The sequence below is a fragment of the Nelumbo nucifera genome, chromosome 6 (genome assembly GCF_055504915.1).
Source record: "Nelumbo nucifera cultivar China Antique chromosome 6, China Antique-T2T, whole genome shotgun sequence".
In the NCBI taxonomy this organism is placed as follows: Eukaryota; Viridiplantae; Streptophyta; class Magnoliopsida; order Proteales; family Nelumbonaceae; genus Nelumbo; species Nelumbo nucifera.
Window position 1 is genome coordinate 20,289,899 of NC_142654.1, and position 23,285 is coordinate 20,313,183.

Below are 23,285 nucleotides of genomic sequence, written 5' to 3' on the forward strand. Positions count from 1 at the left end.
GATAAACCGATGCTGATTGGGCTGGTTTTGTATCTAACAAAAGGTCCACTACAGGTTATTGTACCTTTCTTGGGGGTAATTTGGTGACATGGAAGAGTAAGAAATAGAGAGTGGTGGCAAGAAGCAGAGCAAAAGCTGAATACAGAGCCATGGCACATACAACCTGTGAACTAGTGTGGTTGAGAAATCTTCTACAGGAGATGGGGTACTTGATTGACACTCCAATGAAACTTCATTGTGACAACCAAGCTGCAGTCCACACCTCCTCTAATTTAGCTTTTCATGAGAGAACAAAACACAGAAGTTGATTGCCACTTTGTGAGAGAGAAGGTTCTTAGTGGAGTGACAAGTACAACATATGTTAACATAAGAAGTCAATGGGCAGATTTGTTCACCAAAGGGTTGAGTCAGGCAAGAGTGGACTATATATGTAACAAGCTGGTAATATATGACATATACTCACCAGCTTGAGGGGAGTGTTGACGTCAACTGTATAGGGGAAGATTAGTCATTTTGTTTATGTTTAGTATGAGGTGTAATGTTAAGTTAAGTGGGGTGTCCCATACTTAAGTAGGGGCATAAAAGTCAATTTGTGTTTAATATAGAAGACTATAAATATAACCTGGCCAACTAGAAGGCGAGATTTTTCTCTCTAGTCGAACCAGCCTTTCTTCTTCTCTCCTTCTCTCTTCCTCTCTCTTCTCTCCTTATCTTTCTCTCTTTCTTTTATTCTGAAACTATAACCTATACAGTTCTGAACTTTATTATGAACCATCAAATGTCTAGCTTATAACAACCACGGAATCTTTCTCAATCATAAAATTCAGAAGGCCCAGAAAGTATTTCAGTAGAAGGCCTTGGAGAAGGGACAAATGCAAATCTCAGCATGAGTCGAGTCTTAACACCCAACTGAACCAGAATACATGGTTCTGTTGAATGCATGACTCTGAAAGTACCTCTAAGCCCTGAGGGCCCCAGTTTCCCAAGTGATACTTCCATGAGGGGAACTATCCTATCCCAAAACCTGTGAATGAATCATATTGAGTTAGTGATGGTCTGTCATTCTTTGAGAATTGAATTAATTGAAATGCCTTCAAAATAATCTATGGTCAAAATCTTAAGAGTAACTACAAAACATGTGTTGTATTGGGGAAAAGAAAATATTTTTGGTTGAGGAGCTTGTTTTATTAGTAATTTGTATCAAGTTATTTATATCCTTAAAATTTATATTAAACAGACATTGTTTAAGGAAAGTTCCTTCGCTGTTTGAACTTTTTTTGGGGATGGAAGGGGGACTGATTAATTTGATCTTTTAACATAATTACGTCTCCACATTTAAAGGTTGGGAACTATTATCTTTGTAGTTTAATATCATATTGTATGGATTTATGTATTTACTTATTTTTCCTTTTCTTCATTTTACTCTGTTGATGCAGGAAATCATTCAACTTGATCTCTCATTTTGCTGGACATTTGGTGTAAAGTGGTCTCCTAGTGGCAATACCTTAGCTTATGTAGGTCAGAAAATTTTCTCCCATGCAGCTCTTTTATGAGGGGGAAATCATTGTGGAATCCATGATGAAGTTTTGTAATGCTCCATTGAAACACATTTGGTGTTCCCAGGAGCAAAATATATTTTCCTTTTTGTTCCCCAAACACCAGAATTGTTCCAATAGGACAATGCCAACATGACCTACATTTCCAGCATTGATTTGAATCAATTATAAATTATAGGAAACACTCTCCACATAATGCAAGGAATATTTTAGTATTCTTTGAATTCTTCCTGGGATTTTCTATGATTCCATTTTACATATGCTCAAGTTGAATTGGACTTTTCCTTTTCGATACCTAAGTATTCTTTGAATTCTTCCTGGGTTTTCATCTCCATTGTCTGCACATGCCAAAGTTTCTGCACTTAGATCTACATGTTCTATAGATGCTTAAACTTGATTATAAACTTCTAGTACAAAATAAGTATATGAAAACAACAATTTCTTGATCAGACTACCATTTGTATCACTTTTCAGGTCACAATTCTATGATCTACTTTGTTGGTGATGTTGGCCCTTCTCCTCTCACCCAAAATGTAGCATTCCGTGATTTACCTCTCCGTGATGTGGGTCAGAATCCTCTCTTGTTAGCATTACATTTTTGAATGTTCTACCCAAGTATATCTAGTTCTTGTTACTGTTCAAATTGATTTAGTTCACTGCAGTTTGTCTTAGCACTTACATGAGCTTCTGTCCCAGGTCCTATTTCTTTCTGAGAGAATATTAATAGGTGTTGGCTTTAGTTGTAAACCCATGGTTTTCTCAGCAGATGAAACTGGTATATGGTATGCCATCTTCATATTAAGTCCATTACTATATATGTTGGGAAATTAATTCGTTTAATGTATTTCTATTTATTGATGAAACTAGCAAAGCATTAAATGTATTGTTATTCATTGCTACTAAAATGCATGTGCCAACCTGCTTCTAGGGAGATATAGTTAAAGTAGTAGTGTATCTCATTAACAAACTTCCTTCACAGACATTTCTCCTTCAATCACCTCACTAATTTCTTTACCATAATGACCCCATGTTCTATCTTCCTCTTAGAGTCTTTGGTTGTAGTTGTTTTGTTCATGACATGAGTCTTTCTCATCTCAAACTTGACCCTAAATCTATTAAGTGTGCTTTTCTGGGTTACTCTCCAGTCCAAAGAGGGTACAAGTGCTTTGATCCCCACTCTAACTAAGAGTATGTATCTAAGGATGTCACATTCCTTGAGTCTACTCTGTATTTCTAGCCCGCTCATCATTTTCTTCAAGGGGAGAGTGTTAGTAAAGATTGGACTCTTTTTAGTTTCCTTGTTCCTATCTCTATGGACATTCCCAATCCATCCTCCTCCCTTTCCAATTGTAGTAACACTGTACTAGTATTCTTGGTCCTTCCCCTCCCCCTATTCCTCAGCAATAGTCCTGACAATAGTGGTTTATAAGTTTCAAAGGGAAGGTTAGACTTAAGGTTAAATGTCCACAACAATCTAATTACCCACCTCAAGGTAATTCTAAAAACAAACCTGAACTTCCTATTCATATTGTTATTCAGCTTGATATCTCACAATCTGATCTTGACCTTCCCATTATAATCCAAAAAGGAAAAAGAAAATGCATTGCCTACCCCATCACTAACTATGTTTCTTATGATTCCTCATCACTAAAATGCATTGTCTACAAGTAGGTGTATACTATAAAACACCAGGCTGATGTATCGATTGAAAGATATAAAGCTATGTTGGTAGCAAAAGGGTACACCCAAACATATGGGATTGGCTATCAGGAGACCTTTTCCCCCATAGCCAAAATGAACTCTATTTGAGTCATTATGTCTCTTGTTGCTTGTTATTCATGGATTTTATACCAGATGTATGTAAAGAATACCTTCCTTAATGGAGATCTTCAACAGAAGGTCTATATGAATCTTCCCCTAGGGATAAGCTTCCTTAACAGTGAGGGGAAGGTTTGCTATCTAAAAAAATCTCTTTATGGTCTTAAGTAGTCTCCTAGAGCCTAACTTGACAAATTCAGGCAAGTTGTTCTTAGAATCGGGTTCAAACAATCACAAGCAAATCATACTCTTTTCATAAGAAGGGTTAATGGCCTAGTGACTCTGTTGATAGTGTATGTTGATGATATTGTTGTCAATGGAGATGATTACTCTAAGATAAACCAACTAAAGTCATTTCTTACTTCTAAATTTGAGATCAAAGATCTCAGGAATCTCAAATACTTTCTTGGAATTGAAGTGGCAAGGTCAAAGGAAGGGATTTTCATTTCACAGAGAAAGTATGTCCTTGATCTCCTTCATGGGGTTGCAAAGGTAGGGTGCAAGCTAATTGAAACTCCCATTTGACCCCAACCATAAACTGCGTGCTAATGATGGGGAGTCATTCTTCTAGACAAGGATGTCTACTAGAGACTTATTGGGCGGCATCTCTACTTGTGCTTGACCCAACCTAGTATATCCTATGTTGTAAGCATGGTTAGTCAATAAATGCATAATCCCAGAACTTTACATATGCAATCTATCAATAGGATTCTTACCTACCTAAAGGGGTGTTCAGGCAAAGGAATGTTGCACTCCAACCTTGGACATCTCAAGGTCGAGGCTTATACTGATGCTAATTGGGCAAATTCTATAAATGATAGGAGATCCACCTTTAGTTACTATATACTGGTGAAAGGTAATGTTGTATCTTGGAGAAGTAAAAAACAACCTATTATAGCCTAACCTAGTGTTGAAGTCGAATATGGCTGAATATACTGGTGGGAGGTAATGTTGTATCTTGGAGGTAATGTTGTTCTGTGGCTCATGGTGTGTCAGAATTACTATGGCTGAAGACCTTGTTATCTAAGATTGGGATCCAATCTGAAGCCCCAATGAGACTATAATGTGATAACCGAGCTGCTATAAACATTTCCCATAATCCTGTTCAACATGACCGCACAAAGCACATTGAGGTTGACAGACACTTCATTAGAGAAAAGATAGCCAATAGAGAAATATCTGTGCCATTTTCCAAGTTAAAAGATTAACTTGTTGATTGTTTCACCAAGGGTCTCCAGGTCTCCACAAGCCGAAACTTGATAGAAACCCAAGCAAGCTAGGCATGACAGACATCTATGCTCAACTTAAGAGGGAACATTGAGAATATGAATTGTGCATAGGAGCATTATTGTCTTTATATCTTTCTTATTTGTATTTGGGCTCCTATTTAGGGGCATGAATGTAATTTTTCTTCTCTAATATAAAAGGAACTTTATGGGTGTGAACTGTAACACACCCCATTCTCCCATAACCCACTTTCTCTTCCTCCCACACTACTCTTTACAACTCTATAACTTTTAGAAATATCTTTAGTGCATGAGATGCTAAGATCTTTAACAAATAATGGAAAATTATTACCCAAGTCAAACCTAATAAACAAATTCTAGGACTTCAAAATAAGACCACAAATAAAGTGATAAACTTGTACTTCAGTTTTCTTAAATTGAATACATCAAATGAAAAAAGTATGCCTGAATTGTGTAATTCTATGAGCAAGATTTAAGATTTTCTAAAATTGATCTCTTAATTGAAGACTATTTTTGAAGTATGTGATAAAAGCATTTTTTATCAATTCATACTACTTTAGGTACATGGAAACATGTTTATTACTTTATTCTCAATTTGGAAAAAAGTACAAATACAAATATGTACAGTGCAAATACATATAAAATAATACAAAATGCAAAGTTCTGCACTCAAACATTTGTATTTGTACTCCTTTCAAACTGAGCATTAGGGACCTATTGGTTTATGTACTGGGCCTTCTTGTCCATTAACAACTCCATTAGGCTCTGCATCAGTTAAAAATTTTCACTTCAAGTAAAACAGGTCACTTCCTCAACTTTGAAGCAAATACCTTTTTATTTCGGAATTAATAATAAAAGATCCATAGTACAAATAAAGGTGTAGAGAAAAGTACAAAAGGAGAGCCCATATAAATGAGACAAAGGACCAAACCTTACCTTCTGGCTGGGCCATCTACATCAATCTGGTCATAATTTTGTAGTAATGTTCTATTACTTCCTTGACAGAATATTATGAAAGTGATCTTGTGTATTTTGTTGTTGTAGGAGCTTTTTAAGATTTCTTGATGATCGAAAAGTAGCATCAAAATACAGACATGGTCCAAAGGTATGTAAATGGATTGTGTTGTGCAATTGTTTTCAACTTTTTGTAGATATTAACTATTTCGTGATGAGCTGGAAAAATGGTTAGTTTCTTGAACCTGATCAAACTGGTTGAATAGTGACCAGGCCCCTGGCCAGTTTGGTCAAACCCCTAAAACTGAAGTCACAAGAAACTAGCCAAAATCAGATTCGGATTGTCCAACCAAAAAACTAGTGAATCAATCCCAGTTTTAGAAAACCAGTTGTTTTTTCAAATTTTTTTAAACACAAAATGCAAACTTCCAAAGGCCATTACTTTGTTCAATTGGGTATTTTTTTTAATGTTGGGTAAATATCCAAGATCTATGTGTTCCAAAGGTCCCTTGCCCCACTAGTTTTGCAAAAAAAAAAACAAATCTTTTTTTGGCCTCAAATCTTAATTTTCAATATAAAGAAATCGAAACTAAAATAAAATTATATATCTTATAGCAGATTATAATTATATATTTTTAATATATAAATATATAATTAACATTATTATGTATATATCATTTAATTTTGCATATTATATATTATATACAATATTACATCATCACAGTTCAACCCCAGTTGAACCTCTAACCCATTAACCTCTCTTTTCGGGGTCGATGCATGACCCGTTTTTCTAAACATTGATTCTGATTCCTCAAACTGCTTTGCATTCTAATACAATCTAACCACATGATGTAAATTTAAAGATAATAGTCTGACTACTACTGGTACTTGATTACTTCTTTTATTTTAGCTAATTAATCATCTTGTAATGGGCCTGTTAGTCTCATTCTTTTATGTTTATTAAATTGTTGCCATATTAAGGGCTTTCTGACTTCCTTCTTCCATCTTCCTTTTCTACACTATTTTTCTTGATTAAATAATTAAATAAATTTGTATTGATGTTTTGTTCTTCTTTTTGGTATCAAAGTACCGCAAGTTTTCTTCTCTCTTTTAATCCCATACACCCATTGATTGGTAGTGTGTATGGAGATCTAAGTTGTTGATTGGTAGTTGATTGATGTAGACTGATTGGTGGAGGTTTTTGGAGATTTTTTTATCAGTTTTGAATTATGAACCCCAAAGTTGGTGCTTGGAGATTCATCCCAAGAACCCTAGCAGATTAGAGAAGTTTTTAAATCAAGGGTAGAGTGGTGCTCAAGCTTTGGAGGATCCTCTTGAAGCCCATTTGAGAACAATTCAACTTGGACAAGTTTCTGGAACTCTTGTAAGGAGTGGGTGGTGTTTTACTTATTCTCCCAAGTTGTAAGGTTGTGTGAAACCCTAGAACTAGTGCTTCTCTTGTGTGGTTTCTCACTTGGAGATCAATGGTTAAGGTCGAATTGGTTTTCATTCATTTTCAGAATACTGTCTAACGAAGTTTTTGGATTAATAGAACAAACAAGAGTAGAAGTTAAGCAAGGCATAGAATCCAAACTTGGTTTGGGAAGATCTATAGACTCTTTATTGGGCACAGTAACTATAGTAAAGCAAGATGGGACCAACTATTTCGCTTGGTATTAGTCAGTAAAGATCCATATTTGTAGCAAAGTGGGGATACCTTACAGATCGTAAGAAGCCAAAGGGTGACATCCTACTTATGAAAAATGGATGTAGGAAAACTATAATGTTAAAGGCTGGTTAGTGAACTCTATCCAACCTTACATTAATCAACACTATTTGTGGATGGATATATCAAACAAGATATGGGATAATGCAGTAGAGACATATTCTCATAAGTTAAATTTAGTCAGAGCTTATAAATTAAAGAACGATATGTGAATAATTTAAGATAGGGTGAGAAACCTGTAGTTGTTTAATTCTCAATGCTGAGATCACTTTGGAAGGAGATTGAATTGATGGAAACTAGTGTGTGGGAGAGCATGCTAAGATTTACAAGAAATTGGTGAAGAAAAGTAGGGTATTTGAGTTCTTAACTATATTCAACTCTAAGTATGACATCACTAGGCAAAATTTGTTGGAAAAGGATGAGGTGACTTTATCTCAAACATATGCAATGGTGAGTAGTGAAGAAAGTAGAAGGCGGGTGCAGGTCTAGGAAGAACCTATTGATTATTTCACACATGCTAGGATGAAGCCTAAAGCTACTAATGAGAAAGACAGATATTATTTGTGAATAAAATAAGAAGCCCAAACATATAAAGGACACTTGTTGGAAACTATATCCCCACCTCGTACCATCAAGGTTCAAGAACAATAATAATAAGAATACTAGGATTGGGACAGGTGGAAATGCAACTATAGCTACCACCGTAGAAGGTGAAAAAGAGCCCAGTAATGAGAATTCAACTATAGAGCAGCTTCAGCCATAAGGGCAGAATTTAAGAACTAAGGGAAACTCATCAGTCATCTAAAGATTACAATTTTAGCATCTACCTCTTTAGGAAGTGCATCCTCATTTGCATTTTCTCACCCACGTATCTATGCCTCTACGAATCATGCAAATATTTTACGTAATCATAAGATCCCTTGGTTAGTAGATTCTAGTGCTTTGGATTATATGACCAATATTTCCCACTTGTTTAAAACCTAACTCTTTTCTGGCCAAAATAAGATATCCCTTGTAGATGGATCTTTCTATTCTATATCAAGCAAGGGAAATACCTATCCTTTGTCCTTCATGCACCCAAACTTAAAACCAATCTTCTTTTTGTTAGATATTTGACAATATCCCTAAATTATTGTATACTTTTTCCCTCTTTTTGTTTTTTAGGAAATGAAGTCTCAAAAGGTGATTGGGAGTGTCCATGAGGTGAATGGGATATACCTATTAGATGAGCCTAAGCAAAGCCAAATTTGCTTTTGGGTCTACTTTGTTAGAGTTAGTCATTAGTGTCATATTATTCCATTTCCATCTGGGTCATTTATCTCTTTCTTAATTGAGCCATTTGTTTCCAAAATTTTTTAAAGGAACAAGTTTATCTAGTCTTCATTCTGGGTCATTTAAATTCTTCAAGCATTGTAGAAATTCATATCCTTTGAGTAATAAAAGATCTACTTTCCTATTTAATAGTATGCACTCTAATGGGTGGGTACCTTATCATTTACCATCAATGGTTGGCCATAAATACTTTATTTTATTTATTGAATATTTCTCATGTTGCACTTGGATATACATGATGCATTCCTATGATGAAGTGCCAAAACTTGTACAAAAAAATCCATGAGTTTTCTCTTACTCAATTTGATACCCATATCAAAATATTCTAGTCTGACAATGCTAAGGAGTATTTTGAGCATTTTGGAGTTATCCATCAAAGTTCATGTACGTATACTCCACAATAGAATGGAGTAGGCAAGTGGAATGGCTGCCACATTATTGAAGTTTCTAGAAGCAACTTTTTGCTTCTCATGTTCCTATAAAGTTTTGAGGGGATGTGATTATTACAACCACCTATTTTATCGGTGTAAGATAGCCGACCTTTTTGCAAGCTACTTGGGCTCAACTCACTAAGTATTCAAACTCGGCTTAAAGTAATCGAGTCTGAGTCAAGCTCGACTCGAGTTGATTAGTTTGTTGAGTTGAGTTCAACAAACTAGGTCGACTAGCTTATTGAGATCATAATAAAATACTAATTTTTAATATATTTGTACTTATAATATAAATAAACATTAATTTTTTGACATTAACTTATTTATAATATAAATAAATTTATAATTTATTTTCATAATATATTTTTATTATAGTTTTTATAATATGAAATTAACTATCATTTTTAATATATTATTATTTTTAGTATTTTCAACATGCTTAATATTAATTTATTTATAATTTTTAATACTATTTGTTTATAATCAACTTGAGTTGAGCCAAGCTTGAGTAGTTCGTGAGTATTGACTCAAGTTGAGTTTAAGCCAAAAACATGAAACTCAATCAAGCTTGAGTCAAGTTTTGAGCTTTGTGTTTTTGAGTCAATCTCGAGCTCAAGTAGCCTAATACTCAACTTGACTCGACTCAATTACACTGCTAACTTATCTTATCTACCACATGCCATCCAAGGCCTTAGGACTTAAATCTCCTTTTAATGTTCTCTCTCTCTTTTTTTTTTTGGATCAATAACAAGATCAATTTATTAATGGACAATTACAATACAACAATCCGGGAAGAGATAAGGAGGCTTAACTCTCCCAAAAAAGAGAAAAGAAAAGAAAATTATAATACAGCCCAAAACATTTGTTCCCTTCCAACCCCTTGTTTTGCCAACGTTTCTACAAAAGCATTTGCAGTCCTCTTCACCCATTGAAACTGAACCTCCAACCCTCTAGTTAGCTATTTAGCCTCCCTTCTCTCATTTGCATATTTCCATAGACCATTGTCTTTCTGTAACCAGCTTTAAGTCTCCTTCCACAATTAGTCTATGAATACTCAGCTCCTTTGTCTTCCTTAACCCTTCCATTAAGGCACATATCTCAGCTCTTTCCTAAAACTGATTTTTTCTCTCTTCCTCTACATATCGTTGGATGTACTTGTTATGTCCATATCCCTAGATCTTAGAGACACAAGTTTGAACTTAAGGCCTAGAAATGTATATTCCTTAGTTATGCCTCCACACAAAGGGTTATTGTTGTTATGATCCTATTAATAGTACCTAGTTTGTTTCTATAGATGTCATATTTGCTGAATAAGTTGTTTGCTGGAGAACAGCAGCCAAAGAAGAAGAAGAAGAAGAAGAAGAAGAAGAAAAAGAAGAAGAAAAGAAGAAAATTTGAGAATGGCGGCATACACACTTCAGCCGGCCCTATAACCTTATATAGATGTTTACAAAGTAATGTTACAAGAATGGACTAGAATGCCTCTGATTAGTGATGGGACACCTAGACATAAAAAAAGAATAAAACAAGTTTAGGCCCAATAACTAAGAACTTAAAACATAAACAAGACTAACATAAACACTAAACCAATTGAACCAACACTCCCCCTCAAGATAAGCATGGATGTCAGTCATGTTTAGCTTGCCAAGTAAGTCTAAGAATTTCGTTGAAACTAGTCCTTTTGTTAGCACATCTGCAATCTACATCTTGGAAGGAGTATAAGGAATGCAGAGTTCCCCTGAGACTATCCTTTCCTTAACGAAGTGTCGGTCAATCTCAATATGCTTCGTCCTATCATGTTGCACTGGGTTATTTGCAATGTTGATGGCAGCCTTGTTGTCACAGTACAGCCTGAGAGGACACTCGACCTTTATCCCGAGCTCACCAAGAAGGGTCCTAAGCCACAATAGTTCAGCAACACCATGAGCCATAGCTCGATATTCAGCCTCTGCACTTGATCTAGCAACCACACTTTGCTTTTTACTTCGCCATGTAACCAAATTCCCTCCAACGAACGTGCAATACCCAGAAGTAGACTTCCTATCTCCAATAGAACCAGCCCAATCTGCATCAGTATATGCTTCAATTTCAATTTTATTGTGCTTTTTGAACAGAATTCCTTTTCCTGGGCAAGTCTTCAAATACCTAAGAATCTTTTCCGCTGCTCTCATATGAGGAATCTTTGGAGAGTGCATGAACTGTTTGACAACATGTACAGCATAAGCAATATCTGGTCGAGTGAGAGACAGATATATCAATTTCCCTACCAGTTTTTGGTATCTCTCTTTATCAAGGTAGTCCTCTCCTACTGATTCCTGTAGACCATGATTATGTTCTATTGGAGTAACTGCTGGTCTACTCCCCATCATACCTGTCTTATCTAGAAGATCAAGGGCGTACTTCCGTTGACATATATAGATGCCCTCTTGTGACCTAGCAACTTCAATTCCAAGTATCTCAGATGGCCCAAATCTTTGATCTCAAACTCAGATGCCAAGAACTCCTTCAATCTTTTTATCTCTTCTAGATCATTCCCTGTAATCACCATATCATCCACATAGACGATGAGTGTCGTAAGTCTGCTATCCTGTTTCCTTATGAACAAAGCATGATTTGCACCACTTTGAGTGTATCCCACTCTCTTCATGGCCCCATAGAGCTTCTCAAACCAAGCTCGAGGAGACTGCTTAAGACCATATAATGCTTTCCTCAGTCTACACACTTTCCTATCAAAACCATAACCTGGTGGAGGATCCATGAATACCTCTTCATGTAGATCGCCATTTAGGAAAGCGTTCTTCACATCCAGCTGATGTAGCTCCCATGAGAAGTTTGCAGCTAATGACAATAGAACCCGGATTGTGTTGAGCTTTGCAACTGGAGCAAAAGTCTCTTTGTAGTCAATCCCTTCCTTTTGAGAAACCCCTTTGCCACTAGTCTGGCCTTGTATCTTTCAATGGACCCGTCCTCCCTATGCTTCACAGTGAACACCCACTTGCATCCCACAGTGCTCTTCCCTTCTGGTAGATCCACTAATTCCCAAGTCCTGGCTTTCATTAAGGCTTTCATTTCTTCATTCATAGCCTCTCTCTCCATCTTGGATCAGACACTGCCTCTGAGTACCTAGTAAGGACATGTACGGAAGAGAGAGCAGACACAAAGGAATAATAACGAGGAGATAAACGTGAGTAAGAAACATATTCAGCAATGGAATGTCGGATAGTACAAGAATAGGTAGACTTACGAAGAGCAATAGGGAGATCCAAATTAGAAGTATGAGTGATAAGATTACTTGGAGTTGTTGAGACAGATTGATCCGAGTCCGGTTGGTTGCTGCCATGAGTTGGAGGGTCTTTTTTCCTTCTGTTGTAGGTGATTCTTATATCTTTTTGTTGCCTACTAGTGTCCTCAGTTACATCTGCAGCATCAAGAGTGGTAACAGGTCCAATGGGAGCCTCACTAGATTCACCTGGGATGCTACAACTAGGAGGATCAGGAGGAGAAGATGGAAGGCCCGAGGCTGAAAGAGGCACAAAAAAAGAGGGAGAAGAAGAATCCTCTTCCATCCCACTAGTCTCCCCCTGAAGAGGATTCTGGGAAGAATGAAAATAGGATTGAGACAAAAAAATACCACATCTTTTGTGACATATTTCTTCTTGGTAACAGGATCATAACACTTGTAACCCTTCTGTGTAGGAGAGTACCCTAGAAATATTCCTTTCGTAGCCCTAGGATCCAACTTGATCTTCTTTGGATCCTTTACATGAATAAAGCATACACAACCAAAGACTCTAGGTGGAAGAGGAAAGTCTGGAAGATTAGGGCAAAGGACAGAGAAAGGAGTTTTCATACCCAACACTTTGGATGGCATCCGATTTATCAAATATGATGCAGTAAAAACTGCTTGAGACCAATAGTGCTTGGGAACCTTGTGCTGAAATAGTAATGCTCGAGCGGTCTCCAATAAGTGTCTACTTTTGCGCTCAACAACCCCATTCTGTTGAGGGGTACTAGCACAAGATGACTAGTGTAGCATGCCTGCATCCTCCATGAACAGGTTCAAGGATCTTTCAAAATATTCAGCAGCATTGTCTAAACGGAATTGCTTAATCTTCTTGTCAAATTGAGTTTCAATCATTTTACAAAATGCCATGTTTATCCGTGGCACTTCATCACGTCCTTTTAACAAGTAGATCCATGTGCATCATGAATAGTGATCAATAAAACCGATAAAGTAACGAAAGCCATCTACAAAAACAAGAGGTGAAGGGCCCCAAACATCAGAATGGACCAAATCAAAAGGAGCTTGAATTTCATTACTAGAAATTGGATACAGAGTTCTACATTGTTTTGACAACTGACACACTTCACAAACTAAACTTTGACTTGAAATACGCTTGAATAATTCAGGAAACAACCCTTGCAATGACGAAAAAGGTAAATGACCTAGCCTAGCATGCCACAAGTGTAACCTAGCTATTGACTCCTCACTATTCTGACTACTGGCAACAGATGATTGTAAGGCCAAACTGATGTTTGCATCAAAATAGTAGAGACCTCCACACTCATGACTGCTCCCAATCGTTCTCTTTGTCAGTCTGTCCTGAAAGATACAATGAGTAGGAAAGAAAGTTATGCTACAGTTTAAATTCTTGGTAAGCTTCGAATAGATAAGAGATTGGAAGTAAGATTGGGAACATGTAGGACAAATTTAAGAGAGAGGTCCTTGCTTAGGTCAACCCCCCCCCCCCCTAGAGAGAACCATCAGCAACTCTCATCTTATCTTGGCCAAACATCAAATGATAAGAAGAAAATAAAGAGGACATGTGTGTCATGTGGTCAGTTGCACCGGAATCAATAATCCAAGAAGTAGACTCTATAGAACTAGTTGCACTATAAGCAGAGACAATACCTGATCCAACAAGAGAGGTGGAAGTAAAGGAATTAGTCCTTAGATGGGTTAAGGCCCGGCTAAGGACCTCTACCTCATTAGCAGTGAAATCCAAGGATCCGGATGTGTGGGAATTAGCAGTCTGTCCCATGGGAGGAGGTGTAACTCTAGATGTGTTCTTTGGGCTCTCACCACTGTGACTAGTAACAAGGTTCCCACTTGCTATTTGATTCCTCTAAGGCTTCTTGTCTTTCCTTAACGCAGCTGGTTTCAGATGAGGATAAAGAACCCAACAAGTCTCTTTTACATGCCTTTCACCTCTACAATGAGTGCACTTAAGATGCCTCTTGTCCGAGTGCTTGCTCCCTTTTTGGTTTGAAGAAATCAATGATGAATGTTCAACAGGCTGTATTTGAGTGTCAACTTGCATCTCTTTCCTCCTAACCTCTTCATTCCTTACTAGATAGTAGACATGGTGTAAATCTGGCATTTCATCCATTCCCAAAATTTGAGACCTTATGCTCTCATACATTGGGTCTAAGCCAACCAAGAACTTAAAGGCTCTACCTTCTTCAATTTGTTTATCATGCCTCTCCTTGTCTCTTACATTCTCCCAACCAAGAATAAGATGATGATCAAATTCTTTCCCATATCTCCTTGTCTCAATGCAGAAATGTCTTGGTTTAGCCTATAGATTCTTGCATTGTTTTTTCTCTGTCCATAAGTTTTAGACACTTTCTCCCAAATCTTAGCAGCAGTGGGAAAGTGTTGAACAGTCTTGACCACTCTTGGAGTCATCGAAGCAAGTAGCCAGGACATAACAGTAGCATTTTCCTTACGCCATATTGCATACTCCACACTACCCACTTCAGGTTCCTGCTTCTGTCCATCTAAATAACCCGTAAGTTCCCGGGAAGTAATGAAGAGCATCGCTGAAACATACCATTCCCTGAAGTTATATTCATCCAACAATACACTGGTGATCTGCAAGCTGTGCAAATTTGGGTTTTCCAGATTAGAAAACCTCCCACCAGTTCTATTATCCCTAGAAGACACTTCTCCCGATATTGAAGACATCTCCTTCCTCTTACAGTGATCACAATTGAAAACTCAGTACAAAGAACACGATTTTAGACTTACCAAAGTTGTTACAAGTCTGGAAACCCCTCATAACAGGTCTGAAACCAAGAACAATCCACCCATGTACTATGCTGAACACTTCTGGACTGGGCTTTGACTTCTGCTGTCGTAGGCTGTGACCACCCTTACGATTTGTACTAGGATTGTCTAACTCAGTCCTTCCACCTAGATCTGTTCCACACAGATCTTTCTTAGCAGCCGAATGGCTACTACCTGCTGCAGGGTTTCTAGTAGGGCATCAGCTTCTAGAACAAACTCCCCTTGGGCCCTACAACCAAGGGAAACTCTAGATACAGACCTTGCTGTGTTCTACGGTCAGCCCTAGGGTTTCTTCACAATGGCCGAGATAGGAGAGAGAAAAAAAAAGAAGGAATAGAGAAGTGGAGAAAAGAGGCGGTTGTAACCAGTCAGACCGATTAGTGCTCTGATACCATGTTTGTTGGAGAACAGCAGCTGAAGAAGAAGAATGTGATAGAACAAGAATTGGAAGAAATTGATGTCTCTTTCAACTGAGAAAATAGTACATATATATACAGCCTTGTAGATACTAAAATAGGAAGAAAATCAACTACCTCCTCCAAGAATAATTCCTATAATCAAGCTATTCCTAATTGGGCTAATACTTCATAATTACAGCCTATAATTACAACCTATAATCTCGTAACACTCCCCCTCAAGATGGAGCATAGATGTCAATCATGCCCAGCTTGTTACAAATATAAGAAACCCGAGCTCCATTAAGAGCTTTTGTAAAGATATCTCCTAACTGCTCTCCAGTCTTCACATAAGCTGTAGAGATCAAGTTTTGTTGAATTTTCTCACGGACGAAATGACAGTCTATCTCAATATGTTTAGTTCGTTCATGAAAAACTGGATTCGAAGCAATATGAATCGCAGCTTGATTATTGCACCATAGCTTCGCTGGAACTAAGACTTTAAGACCGACATCAGTTAAGAGTTGAAAAACCCACATAACTTCACACGAAGCTTGTGCCATTGCTCTATACTCAGATTCTGCACTAGATCGCGACACCACATTTTGCTTCTTACTCTTCCACGAAACCAGATTACCACCAACAAAAACACAATAGCCAGTAGTGGACCTTCGATCAATCTTGGAACTCACCCAGTCTGCATCAGAAAAACACTCAATATTACTATGACCATGATTCCGATACAGTATCCCCCGTCCAGGAGCTCCTTTCAAGTAACACAAGATTTGTTCTAAGGCTGCCAAATGATGTACTGTAGGAGAGGACATAAATTGACTTACAATACTAACTGAGTAAGCAATGTCAGGACGAGTCACTGTGAGATAGTTCAACTTTCCAACTAATCTTCTATATCGTTCAAGATCATCAAAAGCATCTCCATCCTTTGTGAATTGTTGATTAGGAAGCATTGGAGTACTGCATGGTTTGACTCCCAGTTTCCCAGTTTTTGTTAACAGGTCCAAAGCATACTTCCTTTGAGATAGAAAAATGCCTCTTTTACTCCTTGCCACCTCAATCCCCAAGAAGTACTTTAGGTGCCCCAAATCTTTAGTATTGAACTGGCTCTGCAAGAAGGATTTCAAGGATGAGATTCCCTGTGTGTCACTCCTAGTGATAACAATATCATCTACATATACAACAAGTAGAATGATGCCAAATGTGGACTGCTTATAGAAAACAGTATGGTCATATCTGCTCTTCCTCATCCCAAACCTCTCTACTGCCTGATTGAATTTTCCAAACCAAGCTCGAGGACTCTGTTTTAGTCCATACAACGATTTTCAAAGACGACAAACTTTCCTAGACTCCCCTTAAGCAACAAACCTAGGTGGTTGCTCCATATAAACCTCCTCCTGAAGATCTCAGTTGAAAAATAGTTCACTTGATGTATGGAACTGTTTGAGATTAGATGCAAAACAGCAAAACAGCAAACAAGAGAGGAAGAGAAGAGAGAGAGCTGCTGCAATGAATGTTAGAGAATGAGAGGTTCGAACATTACCTCACTCTAACACTCTAAACATTTTATTAAGGTGTTAATCTTTGATAAATTACAGAGAGGCCCTTGAGTGGGCAGAAAAATACAAAAAACAGAACATTACAGAGTATGGGCCCAGAATAAGGCCCATAACAAAGAGAAGCATAACATAACATGAAATGATAGTCTATGGGCCATTCGGCCCATCTCCTCTACACTCCCCCTCAAGCTGAGCATAGATGTTAATCATGCCCAGCTTGCCAGTGTCATGATGAAGCCTTGCCTTGGAAATGCCCTTGGTGAGAAAATCTGCCAATTGTCCTTCAGAAATAATGAATGGAAGACACACTTCACCGGAGGAGACTCTTTCTCGAATAAAGTGTCGATCAACTTCAATATGTTTGGTTCGATCATGTTGTACCGGGTTGTGAGCAATGTTGATGGCAGCCTGATTATCACAGTACATCATGGGTTTGTCATGATCAATCCCAAGTTCTTCCATTAAGGACCTTAGCCACAACAATTCCGAGACTCCATGTGCCATGGCTCTATACTTTGCTTCTGCGGAGGATCGGGCCACAACAGATTGTTTCTTACTCCTCCAAGAGACAACATTACCAGCCACCAGACTACAATACCCTGAAGTAGATCTTTATCATCAATATTTCCAGCCCAATCAGCATCAGTATAGGCTTCAAGTTTCAAATGATCATGCTTGGTAAATAGAATTCCTTTTCCTGGAGAGCCTTTCAGATAGCACAAAATCCGTTTTGTTGCTGCCATATGAGTATCTCTAGGAGCATGCATGAACTAGCTAATGCAACTGACAGCATACGCAATATCTGGCCTAGTCATGCACAGGTACAGAAGCTTTCCAAGAAGTCTCTGAAAGACCCCTTTGTCTTCCAACAAAGTTTCATCCGAAGCTGAAAGTTTGTGACTCATATCAATGGGAGTTGCAGCTGGTCTTGCACCCAGTTTTCCAATTTCAGACAACAAATCAATGACATATTTCCTTTGGGAAATAAGAATCCCATCCTTGGATCTGACAACTTCTATGCCAAGGAAGTACCTCAACTCCCCCAGATCCTTAATCTCAAATTATGTACGGAGGAAAGACTTAAGGGCCAGAATGCCTGAGGCATCATCACCAGTCACTATAATGTCATCAACATACACAATGAGATACACTGCTAGAGATCCACTTTTCTTCACAAACAGAGTATGATCTGACTGTGTCTGAACATAGCCGAATTTAACAAGTGCAGCTCTAAATCTCTCAAACCAAGCTCTAGGAGATTGTTTGAGACCATAAAGTGATTTCTTCAATTTACATACCTTTCCTTGCATATCTTTCCCATACATCCTTGGAGGAAGACACATGAAGACCTCCTCATGTAAGTCACCATTCAGAAATGCATTCTTTACATCTAACTGATAGAGAGGCCAATCAAAGTGAACTGCCAAAGATAAAAGAACCCTTACAGATGTCATCTGGGCAAAAGGGGCAAAAGTCTCCAGGTAGTCAATCCCATATGTCTGTGTGTAGCCTTTTGCAATAAGTCTAGCCTTGTACCTCTCAATAGTTCCATCAGCTCTGTATTTAATGGTAAAATCCCACTTGCACCCAACTGGATCCTTCCCTTCAGGCAAATCCACCACCTCCCAAGTACCATTTGCATGTAGAGCATTCATTTCAGTCTCCATGGCATCTCTCCATTCTGGAATCCCAAGGGCTTCTGAGACAGACCTAAGAATGGGGTTAGAAGCAACAGAAGAGAGATAGGCAAAGTATGAAGGAGAAAGCAGGTCATAAGAAAGGTGTTTGGAAATGCAATGTGCAGTACACTTCCGCTTCCCTTTCCTAACAGCAATGGGGACATCAAGGTCTGGGAATGATGATTCCAAAGGAGCTGAAAGAGAAAGCAGGTCATAAGAAAGGTGTTTGGAAATGCAATGTGCAGCACACTTCCGCTTCCCTTTCCTAACAGCAATGGGGACATCAAGGTCTGGGAATGATGATTCCAAAGGAGCTGAAGCAGTACCTGTTATCTCATCTGTGATTGGGAATGTATGAGCCTCATCTGTTGTAAGGGAAACTACTTGCTCATTCCTGGATCTCTGCCTTTGATACACTTTGGGATTATGGGTAGGACGAGGAGGTAAAGAAATAGGTGCACTAGGACAAGAGGTATGAAGTGATTGATCCTCCTTTGATTCATTTGGCGATGATACAGGTTTGTCAAGAGACTCAACTAGGACAGGAAGAGGAAGAGCAAAAACTTGTGACAGACTCTCCCCCTGTGGACAATGTCCTTCCTGAGAGGAACCATAAAAAGGAGAAAGTTCATCAAAGGTAACATCCATAGAGACATGTTGGGTGCCAGTCTTTGGATCAAAACAACAATAACCCTTTTGTGTGGGGGAGTAACCAAGGAAGATGCATTTGTGGGCTTTCGGTTCAAACTTATGTCTCTGCACACTTGGAATGTGAACATAGCAGGTACAGCCAAACACACGAAGAGGAATTGGGAAGAGATCCCTGTCTGGATGTAGAAGACAGAAGGGGGATTTAAACCCTAAAACCCTGGATGGCATACGGTTTATGAGATAGGTAGCAGTAAGTACAACATCACCCCAAAATCTTGTGGGAACATGTGAGGCAAACAAAAGGCTCCTTGTAACTTCAACAATATGTCTATTTTTTCTCTCAGCAACTCCATTTTGTTTAGGGGTTCTAACACAGGAGCTTTGATGAATAACCTTCATGTCAGAGAGATACAAGGATAAACTCTTCTCAAAATACTCTTTTGCATTGTCAGATCTGAAAACCTTAATTCTGGTATCAAATTGAGTTAAAACAAGTTCATGAAATTGCCTCACAAGTCTTGGGACTTCATCCCGGGATTTCATTAAGTATATCCAAGTGAATCTAGAAAAGTCATCAATAAACAGGATAAAAATATCAGTAACCCCCCATAGAGGATAAGTGGTAAGGCCCCCACACATCAGAGTGCACAATATGAAAAGGAAAAGAGGATCTTTTATTGCTCATAGGGTAATTTTTTCTACAATGCTTTGACAACTGACAGGACTCACAATTGAGACTGGACACACTGACTCCCTTAAACAGTTTTGGAAACAAATGACTTAAAGCAGAAAAAGGTAAATGACCCAACCGACAATGACTCAACATAATTTGACTGACAGACTCTGGAAAAGTAGAACCAAAAGCAACATTCTTGGGATGATCAAAGCATTGGCCAGGGGTGTCGAGCAAGTATATTCCATTCGCTTCATGGCCACTCCCAATCACCTTCTGAGACTTCAGGTCCTGAAACACACAGTGAGAAGGGAAAAAGGTTACATAACAATTCAATGACTTGGTCAGGCTACTTACAGATAATAAGTTGGTATTTAATTTAGGTACATGAAGAGTGGAAGATAAGAGTAAGGAGTCTGTAGCCTTGACAGTTCCCTTGCCAGAAATAGGGGCAAGAGAACCATCAGCTAAGGTGATTTTGTCACGACCAGGAAGTAAATCATACGAAACAAACAAAGTGGAAAGGTTGGTTATGTGATCAGAAGCACCTGAGTCTATGATCCAAGGGGTTTTGTGATTACCTGAGGTGGATGCATGGTTAGTAGAAGCCCTTATACCTGAGTGAGCAAATGCAGTGGTGGTTGGACTTCCAGAAGGGTTGGATGATGAAGTTACACCTTCAAGCTGGCTGATCATCTTTCCAAACTTCTCATATTCAGCTTTCATGGCTGCCAACTGTGCACTGGTAGACTCAACCTCTGTATCTGTGCTTGTGGCTGCATGTGCACTTCCTGTCTTTCTACTATCATTCTTCTTCTGGAATCTGATAGGTACAAGATTGGGATGCAATTTCCAGCACTTGTCCTTTGTGTGTTTCGGCTTCTTACAATATTCACACACCACCTCCTTCCTTCCTGTGCCACTGTGAGCTCCTGTAACCCCTTTGGGTTTAATTCCCATATTTGCAAAATGATCATTGATACTGACTCCTTGAACCTGCACTTGCCTCCTACTTTCTTCACTGCTGACCAAAGTATATGCTTGTGACAATGAAACATCTTCCTTGGACAAGATGTTTTGCTTTGTAATGTCATATTTGGAGTTCAGCCCTGTCAAGAACTCAAAGAACCTATTCCTTTCAACCAATTTCCTGTATGTTTCAACATCCTTGGGGGTGTCCCATGTCACAGCCTCTATCAAATCAATCTCTTGCCATAGAGATTTCAGGGTTGAGAAGTATGCTGCAAGTGACTTCTCCCCCTGCCTTAGATTCTTCACATCACTTCTCAGTTTGTAGACTCTGGCAACATTCAACTTCTGGGAGTAAGTTTCTGCAATACTATACCAGATTTCTTTAGCCGAGTTCATCCACAGGTAATGTTGGCTAATCTGTGGCTGCATTGAGTTCACAATCCACCCAATCACTGTGTAATTCTCCTGCACCCATTTCTCATAAGAGGGATCCTCTTCTAGGGGAGCTTTCTTGCTCCTAGAGATAAACCCCCACTTTCCTCTACTACAAATATGAATTTTTACAGATTGTGACCAGGCCAAATAATTGGTTCCATCCAATTTAACTGTAGTTACAACCAACAAGGAATCAGTTGTAGTTCCCGAATTATGTCCATATTCAGCAGTGCTCTTGTTCTCAATTTCTGAGAAGTCCATTATGTAACAGCTTCAATTAGGGTTTTGGCAAGCCTTTAAAAGTGATCTGATTTCAAAGAACTCAGATTGAGTTGAAACAATAGCAAACACAGCAGCACACAAACTCAGTTCAGAACTGACAGCCGTGAGAACCAAGTTCGGTGGCTGCACTTTCAAAGAGAAGAAACCCTGATTCAGCCTTCAAGGAACAATCAGCAAGCCTCCAAACAATATGTATTCTTGGTTCCCAACAGTAATTTTCCAAGGAGAACAAAGAAAACAGTCCACAGTACCTAAGAGGACTTTTTACAAATAATATGTATGCAACAGTCAACACTTCACTGTTAACAAGCAGAAATCACTTCAATAACACTTTGTCTAGGTCCAAGAAGCAGTTGAACTAAAGTAGAGGCTTGTACCACTTAATTTAGATCAGTTTTTCAGTAGTTTGGAAGCCCAATAACAGCCGAACCACACTTCCAGAATAACCCAGAAATCAGTCCAGCAACAGTGGGCCGAATGGAGGTGTGCTTTGAATGCTTTAACAGTCCTCCCAAATAACAAAAATAACTCAGCAAAGAACTGAGAAAACAACTTACAGTATCCCTGGTTTGAACTTCAAACCAGGCCGAACACTTTGCTCTCTGAGCTAGCTTCGAAATCCCTTTTCTCTGATTTCAAATCAGGCTGAAAAACTTGCTCTCTGATTCCTCCTGGTCACCGAACCCTTCTCCAAGTGTATAGAAACTTGGGTACCCTCCAATGACCTCCAAGAACCAGGCGAATGACTGTAAACATTCAGCCCTAGAACCTCCTCATGCAGTTGGCTGAACTAGAACCACATGAGGGACACGCCAAGCAACGACCCGCTCTGATACCAAGTTGAAAAACAGTTCACTTGATGTATGGAACTGTTTGAGATTAGATGCAAAACAGCAAAACAGCAAACAAGAGAGGAAGAGAAGAGAGAGAGCTACTGCAATGAGTGTTAGAGAATGAGAGGTTTGAACATTACCTCACTCTAACACTCTAAACATTTTATTAAGGTGTTAATCTTTGATAAATTACAGAGAGGCCCTTGAGTGGGCAGAAAAATACAAAAAACAGAACATTACAGAGTATGGGCCCAGAATAAGGCCCATAACAAAGAGAAGCATAACATAACATGAAATGATAGTCTATGGGCCATTCGGCCCATCTCCTCTACAATCTCCATGTAGGAAAGCATTTTTAATATCAAGCTGGTAAAGTGGCCAATCATATGTAGCTGCTAGAGAAATAAATAATCGAACTGAAGTCAATTTCGCCACAGGGGAGAAAGTATCAGAATAGTCCACTCCATATGTCTGTTTATAGCCTTTGGCCACCAGGCGAGCCTTTAGGCAAGCCACTGATCCATCATAATTAAATTTGACTGCAAATACCCACTTGCATCCAACCGCTTTCTTACCAGCAGGTAAATCGACCAGATACCAAGTACCATTCTCAGTCAACGCATTCATTTCCTCAAACATGGCATCACGCCACCCAGG

General features: G+C 38.6%; 1 protein-coding gene across 4 annotated transcripts in view; it reads left to right on the plus strand.

Annotated features, from left to right (window-relative positions):
* The window catches only part of LOC104608427 (actin-related protein 2/3 complex subunit 1B-like), a 56,684-nt gene that overhangs the window by 21,483 nt on the left and 11,916 nt on the right, over positions 1–23,285 (plus strand). For all 4 annotated transcript variants that reach the window (XM_088890894.1, XM_088890896.1, XM_019199601.2 and 1 more), the window contains 4 exons: positions 1,437–1,518; positions 2,031–2,119; positions 2,253–2,338; positions 5,666–5,726. In XM_088890894.1, the coding sequence (XP_088747020.1) occupies positions 1,437–1,518; positions 2,031–2,119; positions 2,253–2,338; positions 5,666–5,726 (318 nt within the window). The remainder of the gene's footprint in view (positions 1–1,436; positions 1,519–2,030; positions 2,120–2,252; positions 2,339–5,665; positions 5,727–23,285) is intronic.